This window comes from Rhododendron vialii, chromosome 7a, assembly GCF_030253575.1.
Source record: "Rhododendron vialii isolate Sample 1 chromosome 7a, ASM3025357v1".
NCBI classification, from domain to species: domain Eukaryota; kingdom Viridiplantae; phylum Streptophyta; class Magnoliopsida; order Ericales; family Ericaceae; genus Rhododendron; species Rhododendron vialii.
The window spans coordinates 6,415,968-6,428,970 of record NC_080563.1 but is presented as its reverse complement, the minus strand read 5'-3'; the positions used below and the strand labels follow the sequence as shown (position 1 = coordinate 6,428,970).

Here is a 13,003-nt window from a genome sequence, read left to right as displayed (position 1 = left end):
CTGGGAGGCAGAGATTTTTTGGGAATGCCAACACTGTCATTGAAGGTAGAGCCTTCAATCGAAGACCAAAAAAGCTCGCACGTACCCCTAAAGACACACTCGTGCAATCTTGGAAGTCTACCATGATACTGCAGCACGATTTGTAGTCAAAAGAGGAGACTCTTTCTCGGTAACCTTTATATTCATATAGTATATGTATATATAGAAATTGATTTTTACACTTTACTTCTAGATCGATATTAGCACTCTACTTTTTTTTGTTTTTTATTTATTATTTAAAATTACAACAAAATACCCTTTAAAGTAGATGAAAACTAACAAAATAAAAGATAATTTGGTAATTTTGCATAAAATAAATACAAAAAGTGAAGTGTCAATGGCTAAATGGAAAGTGCCAAAAAGTCATTTTCCTCTGTGTATTTGTAAACCTATATATACTAATGTTTTTACATTACATGCAAATAAAGCATCCCTAGAAAGAATAAAGTCATACAAATAAATGAGTCAAACAACTACAATTAGGAACTCAAGAAAGAATTCGAGGGAGAAACAACTGAATTTCGCATCTCTATTTTAACCTTCTAGTTTTGAGAAATATATAAAAAAAAACGATGACCATCGTAATTACAGCTATACTCACCTCACCGGCCTCCAGTAATATTATTTTGCTATAAATGTACCTTCATTAATTGTTGCTATGACTTTCTTCTCTAAAATTTTGAATTCAACACAACTTGTTTGAACTTATTTGACTAAGACCCCCAACAAGTTGTAAATATATACTCCTCCGTATGCAAGCACGCATTTAAAGGGTCCTCCACCCAAAGATCTTTGGTTACAGGGGGAAATGTGAAAGATTTGGGAAAAGGAATTGCTAGTTCCACAACTCCTAATTGCTTCAACCTAGGTTCCATTTGGCCCAATAAAAATCTTGGTTTTCCTTTTTATTTAAAAATCTCAGAGAAGTGACTTTGAATCAAGTGAAAGAGATCCATACTGAGGGGTTCCACTCTACAATTAATATGCATGCCGAATGGTCAACATTAGCTTCAAAGCGGCACGTCCATATTCAGCAAATGTTATTTCTATGCATGGGTATTGAGAAAAACCAAGTTTTGGCTTTTACCCATTTGGACTTGCGTCATTACCAAAGATGTATTTTTAAAAGTCGACAGGTTTTTACTATAGTAGCATGCAGTTTGTGTTTGTTTTCTTTTTGGATAACTCCGGGTTTTCATGCATGCTGGCTTACGTGCATGCATGATGCCTATACTTGTCTAGTTGCACATCTCAACGAATTTCTGCCTTGTATGCGCTAGTCTTAGATAAGGTATTTTTTTGATCGGATGTGGTCCTAGACAAGGCCTAGAAAATTTTGACTGGGATCGATGGTGCAAATCCTTGGGGAATTTGTTAATGCATGTACCAGTAGTAACTTTGATTATCTGCACATGTGTGTGTTCACTGAGATGCTTTTTGTATGAAAAAATTACGAACATTCTTCCAAATGAAGCAACAAGGTGATCGAAGAGATATTCTTGTATTATTGCTATTTTGTTTCAAAATATATGATGAAAGAGCACCAAAACATCAAGGGCTTTGATCCACCCCCAGTCCCCACTCCACAGATTATAAAAGTGCGCGAAAAATACAACTACGTAGTTAGGTAGGAATTAAATTTTTGGGTCTCGATCACAATATAGAAAGTACAAAATTAATAAGGGTAAAATTGCAAGTCTCAGTATACGTTTGACCAAGGTTCAGCGGCGACGGTGGCGGCGTTTGCAACAGTTTCAGCCTTCAGTCTGCAGCGGGAACGAGCTCAAGTTGGTGCGGCAGGTCCATCCAGGAGAGTCAGTTTTGTGTTCATACCTGGCCACACCAACCCCCCTTCAAAAATGTGATTGACGGGTCCGACTCCGGCGTCTTGGCTCCAAGTGACTTTTCTTTTTGTTTGTTGTATTTGTTTTTTGTTAGTTGTTTTACTATATTTTCGGACCGGTAGAATTCCGGTTCTTTTTATTTTGTTTTTCTATATAAATCGAGTTTATTTCTGGTATAAAAAAAAGGAACATGTATTTAATGCTCGTCTCCTAAAAAAACTTGTTCATAACGGAGCCGTGAATAAATATTTCTCCCGACGTGAGTTTCTTTTCTTTCCTTTCTTTGTGTTTTTTTACCACTGAGTTCCAATTGTGCAAACAGTATTCTCCCGACAACTTTTAAATCCCCACCCCATCCCTTACCAAAACATACGGTACATATATTAATAGCAATCATAAAAACCGACCAAAAACGAATCAGAATTGGATTTCAACTTTATTGGCTCAACGAAACACTGCAACGTGGGTTCTTAACTTTTTATAGTAAAAAAACTTACTCCCTCCGTCTCACTTTGTTCCGCATGTTTCCTTTTTGGGACATTTCAAAAAATTGTCAATATCTCACAATTTATAATATTTTTTATGATTTTGAAAACTTTGTTTAATAAAATAAATTGATATCTATCAAATAAGATTCATATTGAATATATAAAAAATTATAGATTGTGAGATATAGACAATTTTTTGGGACGTCCCAAAAAGGAAACAGGCGGAACAAAGTGGGACGGAGGGAGTATTTTTTTTCCTTGGTTTTGTTCGTCTTTTTTAAATTTTTTGTTAGATTTGCGTTACATTTCTTTGAATTAATCATCTGTTTTGATGAGAGGAGTCTAAAAAGTTAAAAATTATGACCAAAAGCCAAAAAAAACTCACTAAAGACAAAAAAAAAAAATCACCCAGACAAAAAAAAAATCACACAGCTGTTTTTTTTAAAATCTAAAGTGTCCTCTTATATGAACTTTTTTCAATATTGGTTCATATTTTTTTTATTTTTCCGATTGGTCTCGTCGAGACAATCCAATAGCCTTAAAAATTACGACGAAAAGAGAAATAAAAAGTTACGAAAAATAAAAAATACCGAAATAATTTCTGGACAAATAAGCTTGCTAGAATGCAGCCTAAATTAATTAACGGAATGTTAGCACATGGCTGCAAACATAGACTATACTTACAAGGAGATTAGTAGTTTAGTAGAATTTGAATATTATTGCACATATGGCTCTTGGTCATTTGACTGATGAAAATTTTCGAAAAGAAAATTATTTCTTCGCCGTAATTAATTAAAGGCAGGTGATATATTGATTAGGCAAAAAAGGATATCTTTTCTGTCGTTAGACTTTCCTATTTCTGTCAAGTTTTTGGGTGCCGGGGTGTGTGGTACCCGTCGACTATTTCAGCTGTCCAAAAGTATATTGGACGGTCCGGATTTTAGATATAGAAAAAAGATGAGAAAGAGTTGTAGAATGAGGGGAGAGAGAGACAATGAATCTGGTCCGTCCAAAACACGTTTAGATAGTTGATATCGCTGACGGGTACTGTCACGTGGTACCCGTTCGGCACCCAAAAATACGGAGAAGGCAATAGTTCTGAAAGGAACAAGAGGTTAAAGTGTCCATGTATAAGAAACAGTAAACACGACCACCAAAGCAAATGCTGGATAGTAGTAGTACCAACTCACTCCTATTTAATAACTCGGTATCCGTCTGATGGAGCGACTAATTTGGACAATCAATCCTCCTAGTAGGAGGCTCAATTGAAATTCGGACAAAGTCCATTGTAGATTGGCCCGACGCTAGAATTGATAGTACGCAAAAAGGAGTCGAACTCCACACTAAAAAGATTTTTAAAACCTTAGTTGTCGGGTGACAATGTGCGTTCAACCCGTGTGTTGATCGAGAAGAGTAAACAAAACTTAAAAAAAACTACTTGTTGCTTGGAATAAGGTAAAAGAGCAGAAAAACCCGTATGCATAACAGAATGAATATACTCCTCTCTCTCTCTCTCTCTCTCTCTCTCTCTGCAGCATGAGTTAGGAGACAAACTGCTAGTCTAGCCTGCTAGCAAGTCTATTCTCTGCCTTGTATTGGGCTTTCTTTTATTTTTTCATCGATAACTCAGGTTTCCAGATCATACGTGCACCTCGATTAATTCTCGGAAGCCAATTCCACCGGCCACTTTCGGAGGGTCTCAATTAAAGCCATAGCAAAACTCTGTAGGAACTGATCCCAAAGAAGTTGACAACACCTTTAAGGTTTCGAACCTGAGACCTTAGAAGGGAGCAAACCCGTTAAGTCTCGGGTCTTGACCATTAGGCCGACCCTTGAACCTATAACGCGTGTCGAACGAGGCCTCACTTCTCTGTCTGCCTCTATATATAATACATACACGCATAAAGACATGTTATACTACCTCTTTGTGTGCTAAATCTCTTATCACCGAAGTCCATAACCATCTCCATACAGCAATCCTTTAGGATATAGCTCCAAACTGTCATCATCTTCTAATTATGACAGAACCCTACTCAAACTTCTTCAATGGATGGTTCAACTTCATCCCTCTTCACCCACACCACTACTCTTCCAATTATCAAAACCAGTTCTCAAGCAGCAGTACCCCATCATCACCTCCACTGAGAGAAGCTCTTCCTCTTCTCAACAACCTAATTACCACCACCACCACCACCGCCGCCACCATATCAGCAGACCATGAGCCTTCATCATGTTGTAGTACTACTGCCAGAGATATGGGGAGCATTTTTCCTAGAACAAATGCTGAAAAGGAAGGTGTAACTGTAGCCCTACATATAGGGCTCCCTAGCCCTGATTCAGAGGCAACAGGAAAAAAGGAAAGTTGTAGGGCAGTTAACTCAGGATACCCTTTGAAAAGCCTGAACAAGGGTGGTCAGTACTGGATTCCAACTCCCTCTCAGATTCTCAGTGGTCCTACACAGTTCTCATGCCCTCTTTGCTACAAGAACTTTAACAGATACAACAACTTGCAGGTATAAACAGACAGATGTGCATGTATATTGATGTGTGTTTCTGGTATCCAGTCGTGATAGAGCAGATATGCAAATGTGGAATTGTCCTTTCTTCTATGTGATTTTGTCTTGGATTTTCTCTCTTGTCTATGAATCTTTGTTTTGAAAATCAAGTATGATCAGAGTGTCTTCCACATAGAGAGTTGAGCCAAAAATTTCTTTTGTGAGGAAAATCAAATGTCTTGTAAGGTTTGTAGAAGTGAAATTTTCTGGTTAATTGTAGATATTTCTAAGGCTTCTTCCCACTCATTATACATGGATTTTATGACTCCTTGTAGTGAAAAAATAATACTCTTGAACCATAGTATTTTCGTAGCTCCATTTGGGAGTACTGCTCATTGGTTTCTAAAATTATTTCCAATACCGATTAAGTTGCTGTTTTCAGTCTCCAATTTTCCTTTCGCCACTTTTTTTCTTCTCTCAAACTGGTGGCTTCCAAACCAAAGGGTTATATAGCTCTAGTGGTAGAAAACCCCCGGCGATAAGTGCCTTATAAGCACAAGTCTCTGGTTCGACTGCCACTGGAAGCATAGTCTCTTTTAGGCTAGGCCACAAGAATCTCTCACATAAATTCCGCAATTCTAGGCGTAATTCCGATGTGGATGACCGCCTTTGACCTTCCTAAAAAGTGAATTATCAAGGTTTGTGTACGCTACCGTGAACACCCTTACCACTAAACCGGGGAAAAAGGAATAGGCGGTTTTCCATTGCTGGGGGTTATAAACTTATAATGGAAAATGATCCCTAAACAGAAGATCTCACAGGATACTGGAGATGGTAATGACATTTTCGAGAGTATAAGTCAAACAATAACCGGTGTTTTAGTTTGATATTCAGACAACTACAAAAGGCCATCTCATTATGGTTGAAGCTTGAAGTTCTATACTGTTTTTTGTATACCATTACCCATTTTTTACTTCAGTTTTGGTTTGTCCATGCTCTCTCTAGATCATCTTCCCTGAACAATCTAGGGTTCTTGACTTTTGATTATGTTTTATCTGCAGATGCACATGTGGGGACATGGATCTGAATACAGGAAAGGGCCAGAATCTCTAAGGGGTATTCAGCCAACCGCAATGCTAAGGCTCCCTTGCTACTGCTGTGCAGCAGGGTGCAAGCACCACATTGATCACCCAAGGTCAAGGCCACTCAAAGACTTCAGAACCCTCCAAACACATTACAAGAGAAAGCATGGGGTCAAGTCCTTCAAGTGCAGGAAATGTGGGAAGCCATCTGCAGTGAAAGGTGATTGGAGGACCCATGAGAAGAACTGTGGCAAGATCTGGTACTGCACATGTGGGTCTGATTTCAAGCACAAGAGGTCCCTGAAAGACCACATCAAGGCCTTTGGTCGTGGCCATGGTCATGGTGATGTTGGTGTTAAGTGCTCCGGGGGAGAAGAAGAAGAAGAACCAGCTTCTGAAATTGAGCAAGAATGGTGAATGGTGATTCAGCCGAGGAAAGGGAATGAGAGTGAGATAAAGAAAACTGCAATTCGCAGCATTGAGACTCGAACCCGAACACTGTAGCTAGTAAGTTAGTAACTAAAGCTAGTGACTAAAATGTGTGTTATCCTAACTGTAAGAATATTACTCATTGTGGAACAAGTCTAGTATGTAAAGTGTTCTGTACAATGTTAATTTAGGAGAGAGTTGTGGTATGCATTATTGGATTTCACCTATTTACTGGAGTTTTCAGCCTTGCTTCTTTTACAGTTTTACTCTTTATGTGCTATGGTAAAGCTCCTGGATCATCAGCTCCTCCCCTCCATTTTTTTTACCTTCTACTCTTAAAACATACTGTAACTTTTTGTTAGAGGTAAGAAACATGATTTTTCTAAGATTGACTAGTTCGATCTTTGATGTGATGGTCGACGCGTTCTCTTGCGAAAGCATGAAATCTGGATTTGAGTCTTTATCAAATTGCAAGTTTATCTTCTCTTTTCTCTTACATCACTCCTATCAACTGCAGGAAAATTAGAAAGGTAATTTGTGTGCAGTGGTAGACGAACATGCTATTGTACAATCATCCTAAGCATATAAAAAAGAAGTGTTATCAACTTATAGTTTCATTTTTTGTGTTGGGTAGTGGGTACGGCTTAATATATATTGCGGTATTTCTGTGGTATGGCAAAAGTCGAGGAGAAAAGTTTCGGTACATGTCTCATGTATCCAGTATCAATTTAAGAGTGCCATGTAAAGTACCGGTACCATATATGTTATGGATACGGCTACGTGGGGGATTTTAGAAGTAGCGTGTTAAAAACACATTAAAATATAACTGGAGGGGTTTATGGATCTCTACATAGGGTCCCACTTATCTAATAACTGGCCGATTAGCTTCCACTCTGTTCCCCAATCTCATTAGTTGCCTTGTATTCTGATTTTCAAACCCTAAACAGAGCAGCTACGTAATAAATCCATCACCACAGCTCAGAGACCTTCCAATCAACCCAAAACCCATTTCAGCTGTCCAATTTTTCTTCCATCATATCAAGTTAATTTCAACCCAAATGGCGTTGGCCTACAACATTAATGTGCCAATCCTTATGTCTAAACCATCAAACAGTATGAAAATCAAGTCCATATCAAACGCCAATCAGATAAAGCCACAAACAGCTCAAATTGTTGCGGAGAAGAGATGCTTGAGGTGTAATGCTTTGTACCAAGACAGAGATAACTCACCAACTGCTTGCTCTTTCCATGGCCACACAACTGGTACGGATATATTCTACTCCCTCCGTTTCCAAGTATCCCTACGAAAAGACGTGCAATTTTTGAAAGAAAAGTGCATAATTTTTTCAATTTCTTCGCACTGAATTAGATTTCTGATTGAGTTGTGCAAAGAAATTGAAAAAATTATGCACGAACATACTCTATTTTTTTTTTTCAAAAATTGCACATCTTCTCGTAGGGACACTTATTTTTAGGGACGGAGTCTCTTAAGCAAGCACACAGTACTTGTTTTTTGGGATTGTTTGTTTTTTCCCTTTCTCTTTTTCTGAGGTAGTAGTATGGAGAATCTCCCTTTGAAATCTCTGCCGAAGAAAGTAATTTGCGGATCAAATAAAAAACCCACTAATTCCATGAATATTGGGTAAGGCAGAATTCAGTGGCCATCAATATTCCAATTCTGATTAAAATAATCCCATATTTGTATTGGGCTAGCCAACTTTGCTGCTAAGGTTTATTCTGAAATTACCAGTGTTTGTGTATCATGAAAAGTTGGAACACGCAGTCACTGTGAGTGAATTTCCATACTTTCAAGAGTTTTTAACCATCTTTAGAACCCAAACTCTCATAATTTTACCCCATAAAAGTCCTCGAAAAATATGTCGGTGAATGTGTCCTTAGTAGCATTGGTACACACAGCCATATTAGCCTCTTGTGTATTAAATTTGTGGACAGTGTTGATGAGGAGGGAAGAGGTTCACTGAAGCGTAGGGGTGCAAAACGAGCCGAGGTTTGTAGTGTTTGAGCTCGCTTCGTTTACCATACAAGCACCAAAACTCGAGCTTGAGAACCCAGTTCATTTATTAAACAAGCCTCTATAAACGAACCGATTCCATACAAACGAGCTGAGGTTTTTCGAGCCGAGCGGAGTTTTAGAGTGTTGAGCTTTGCTTGTTTGCTACAAGAGCCTTAAACTCGAGCTCGAGCTCAGCTTGTTACTAAACGAGTTGAGCGGAGTCGAAATCTTACCAAGCCAAGCCACAAGATGCTCTGGAGCAGATCAATTAGTTTGCAGCCCCACCTAAGTGTGCCAAAATCTTTAGCTAATATTAGATTTTTGGATTCCCCCAATTTAAACTTTTCTCCTCGTAATTAATCAAAGCGTATTGGAAAAGGCAGTTTTGGCGGATATCTGTAAAATGTTTGTGTGTGTGAGTATGAAAGTTCATGCCAGTGAACATTTGTATGAAAGTTCAGCTTTTAACCGATTGATCTTCTTGTCATTTCCATACCGAACGGGAATGACTACAAACTCAAACTGGTTTAGATTATTATTTTGTGCGGAATAATATAGATACTATTTGCTGGTTCTTTGTAGGAAAGCACTTTGAATCAGTGCTCAGTTTCACTTCACAAGTTTCTTAGAAGCACATAACATCTGACTAAAATCTGAATCGTAATGCTTTTTATGTTTTACTTTCACCTCATAAGGAAAAGAAAAGGGCACTTGTGATAATCGATCAACGAGATGCATTTTTTTGGACAGAAGAGCTAGTCTTTGCTGGACAGACATTTCAGTAATGCTGAAAAAATCAATGGGAAGAACTCCCACTGTGTTTATGCCATTTTCCAAAAAAATAGGCCAGTCTACCTTTGAACATGTTTCAGTAAGATGCAATGGTACATTACAACCATGATGGAGTACTACTTATCAATGGATGGTTTTTGTAACATCCTTTTTTGGCATTTATGTTTTTATTTTAAACTGTTTTCCTCTTAACCATAGGAGTGAAAGAAAGGAAAGAACTGAAACTGTTAGAATAGATCTGACTTCTTTTGGTGTCAAAGGAGACAACTTTATTAAGTGTCATTCTGACCAGCCTAATACAGTCCTGTCCAGGGGTTCCTATGCTGTTGATTTTGTATGGGCTGTTTGCAAATGCATGCCATTGGTGTTACATTCAGTTAATTGTCAAAAATAGGACATGTGAAGAAGTCTCGTATGAGTTGAGTCCCTTTTGCAATCCCACAATTTGTTGGCAATTGTACTTAAACCAATTATTAACGATGGAATGAAGTGGTGAATCATGTATGATTTGTGAGAATTCGCTCTGCAGTAAGATAGTTTCTTTCGAACAATTTATGGAACATAGCTGTGTCATCCCGCATTATGTACGAATCCCTTATAAATTTATCCTCAAACAAGTTCAAGAGTCGTCAACTAAAGTAGTTAGATGGGAATATCCTCTTGATGCATATCCATAGTTTCTTGTGCTCTTCGGTGGAATTTTCATACTCGTACACATGAACATGTCTTCATACATAGATAAATGAGTAATCTGGGCTTATGGAACTTGTGCTTTAATAATTGTAGGAGAAAAGGGATTATTGGCATTGGCGCCACCTCATCAAGGGATTGATGGAGAGTGGAGTGACCGATCTGGGGTGATTGTTTACAAATGGAATGACAAGACTAATAGACCAAACACCGGAAGTGCCAACTGGAAAAAGAGATGGAGCTGTTGTGCTGAGCACGGTGAGAATGCCCTGCCTTGTCGAAGAGGATGGCATGTCTCATACAATGATGGGCATACAATGTTTTAGCTATATTTGGAATCAGGTATATATATCGCCCTATCATTGAGCTGTTCAAGAGACGGAGCTCTGCAAGTACTACATGGATGGCCCTCAGCCCCTCACCAACTCTCTGTCATAGCACTACACCGATCAAGTAAAGAAAACCAGGCTATCTTTACTGGTTCATATTCTCTTGCTTGCACAATTGCTGATAAAATTGTTCAGTTCATGGATCAGCATTCTCCCCTTGCAAAAATATTGTTGCATCTCTTAGCAAGGGAAAAAAAATTGAACAAGTTGTTTTTTCGCTTTGTGTAATCGATTTTTGGTGTTATCAAGTCTATATTTGTTTTGCTTTGGTGCTTGCTTTAAGATTAGTGTAAACTTGTGGCTCTGTTTTTGTACTCTAATATTTCTGCTTGCTCTCTAATACTTCATCAAAATCTGTCCTGATTCTTAAGTGCTCCCATCTGTCCCCTAGCATACGGAAAACAGTTCTAAGCAAAATGCTGCAGATTTCTGTTCACTTAGTTCAAAACTAAGCTATGTCCATGCATTTATCACTGCTTTTCACATACGTGATCATAATGTCACGACTCAAACTTGTAGATTTATGCTAAGCCGATTGGGAAATGGAGTCGTTAAATGTGTGACCGTTTGTCGCAACATTGACACCACCTGTTTTCAAACTTAGTAACAGCAAGAAGAGCACAATAATCCCAAAACATAAACCGAACTTCGGCACACCACAAGATAAGTGCAATATTGACACTTCCAAATAGACAACTCACTTGTGTTGTCCTTCATTTAGGATCTCCTAAACTATGCCATTGGCTTGAATAAAGAAAAACAATATGTTATTCTCAAATGTAAGCTCAGACAAGAAGAACATATTGTACACACAAGTACGTCTTATTATACCTCTCTCCCCACTCTGTCACTTGTCATACATTGACCTAAAATGACCCAACAGTTTTGAAAGACTGATGAAGGTGCCTCAAAGTTTCCTCGTCCCTCCTCCAGTCCGGCGTAGGCGCGTTAACAAAATGCGCGTATAACTTGTTATTCGTGCAAGTTACGGAAATCAAGCTATGTGCACCAACCCCATCGATCTCGTACACGTAGTACACTTGCCCCTTCTCGTCCTTGGTCTCCTCCGAGGTCACGCTATCCGCGCTGCTAATCAAGTCTAGGAGTCCCACGTCAGACAATGCCAGATTATTCAGCACCACCTCCCTTGGCGCCAGCTGGCGGAACCCGGAGAGGTATGTCAGGTACTCTTTCTCTGCCTTCTTTTTCGGGTTGTAGAATTCGCTATCGGTCCCGTTGGTTCCCTTTTCGACCTTCGATACTAACCGCTCTTTCCACCCGTCGGGCACGTCGTAGACGTACTCGGCGGAGTCTTGCTTGCTCGAGTTTCCGCCGTAGCCGCCGTAGTTGGCCGCGCTGGCGGCGGTGCCGTAGTAGATTTTGTAGGCGGCGCTTGGGGAGTCTGCCAAGGAAGGTAGGGAGGAGGTAGTTAGGATAGCGGCAGCCGCGGCGACGGCTGTTAGGGTGGTGGTTAAGTTAGTTAAGGGTGGTTTGGAGGATTGGATGGGTAGGTTTTGGGGTTTGGAGGGTGGTGGGGTTAGAGATTTGGGAGAGACAGTGGAGGAGGAGGGAGAGAGGAGGGCTGATGGGGAGAAAATTGTTGCCATTTGGTATGTGGAGGATAGGTGGATTTGTGGTTTGGCTTTGTTTATCTTCTACGGAGTACTATTTGGTGAGGAAATTTCCCCTTATCCAATGGAAGAGAAGGAAGGCTGAGTGCCTGAGCCACCTCATCTCTACATTTCTAATGACATAGAGCAATACTAGAGAACCCGAAAAGCTTTTCCCAAAAAGTCTCCGAAAGAGAAATTAGTGGCTCAGATTTATTTAGATGTTTGGGCCGCACATCAAAATAAACCACAATCATTAATTTTATTTTCAGGGGAATTTTTATTTTTTTTGGTTTGGTAAAGTACTTTCAGGAATTTTTTTCGGAGTCTTTAGAATTATTGATTGAGATGAGATAAGATACATCGGGATAAATCATAGATATTGAAATTGGATCAATAATATTCTGACCAAGATAATGTGTGCGTCAATCAAACTCGGAAGAAGATATTCGGACTGGACGAGTTTTCCGACAAAAAAAAAAAAAAGAAAAAAAAGAAAAACTCGATGAGTTCAATGCGACAAGTTTTTTTGGGGGTAAATTCAATGCAACAAGTTGTTCCTTAACTTGCATATATAATAGAGAAAAACTTATTTACAGCGGTGAATTTGGACCGTTCCAAATATTTTTAGATGGTCTCGATTCACTTTCGCTATAAACAGCTTATTCACGGCTCCGCTAAGTCTCTCTTTCCAGGATATTGGAATGTGTGGGAAACGTAGGAATTATGATAAAAACCATGCGGATTTCCAATAACGTTTACAAGGATTTTCGTTTTCTATAAGCAATTGATGCATTGGCGCATAAAAAATTACTACTGTTATTTTCGATTACTAGAACAGAATTCTTTTTGTGAGTCCCATGAATGATTTTTTTGGCGGTTCTTACTAGAAAGTTTAAAATTCATGTGTAGTAAGTTCGTTTGAATTTCGCGAGATGAAGGATCTCAATGCATCTCTACTCCTGTTGTATTGTTACAGGTTTTCATACTCTTAATGAATTGGAAATTTTTTTTGCCAATCAAAAAAAAAGTTCGTTTGGTATGCCGTGTTATTAGCTTACTTGCTTAGAAGTCTAGATTTATTCTCGCACTGTTAATCCGATAGAAATACATACATGCCTTCATATACCT

At 38.9% G+C, this 13,003-nt stretch overlaps 3 protein-coding genes across 3 annotated transcripts; 2 read left to right on the top strand and 1 right to left on the bottom strand.

Moving 5' to 3' along the window:
• Positions 1-4,239: 4,239 nt before the first annotated feature.
• Positions 4,240-6,610, top strand: LOC131334313 (zinc finger protein WIP2-like). The gene is made up of 2 exons (XM_058369252.1): positions 4,240-4,884; positions 5,928-6,610. Exons 1-2 carry the CDS (start codon positions 4,390-4,392, stop codon positions 6,363-6,365), a joined length of 933 nt encoding a protein of 310 aa, XP_058225235.1. The 5' UTR covers positions 4,240-4,389; the 3' UTR covers positions 6,366-6,610.
• A 667-nt stretch (positions 6,611-7,277) lies between these two features.
• LOC131334311 (uncharacterized) lies at positions 7,278-10,544 on the top strand. Its single transcript, XM_058369251.1, has 2 exons — positions 7,278-7,640; positions 9,970-10,544. The coding sequence occupies exons 1-2, from the start codon at positions 7,436-7,438 to the stop codon at positions 10,197-10,199; spliced, it is 435 nt and encodes a 144-aa protein (XP_058225234.1). The 5' UTR covers positions 7,278-7,435; the 3' UTR covers positions 10,200-10,544.
• A 468-nt stretch (positions 10,545-11,012) lies between these two features.
• On the bottom strand, positions 11,013-12,355 carry LOC131334310 (thylakoid lumenal 19 kDa protein, chloroplastic). The gene has a single exon (XM_058369250.1). The coding sequence runs from the start codon at positions 11,867-11,869 to the stop codon at positions 11,129-11,131; it is 741 nt and encodes a 246-aa protein (XP_058225233.1). The 5' UTR covers positions 11,870-12,355; the 3' UTR covers positions 11,013-11,128.
• Between the last annotated feature and the right edge of the window lie 648 nt (positions 12,356-13,003).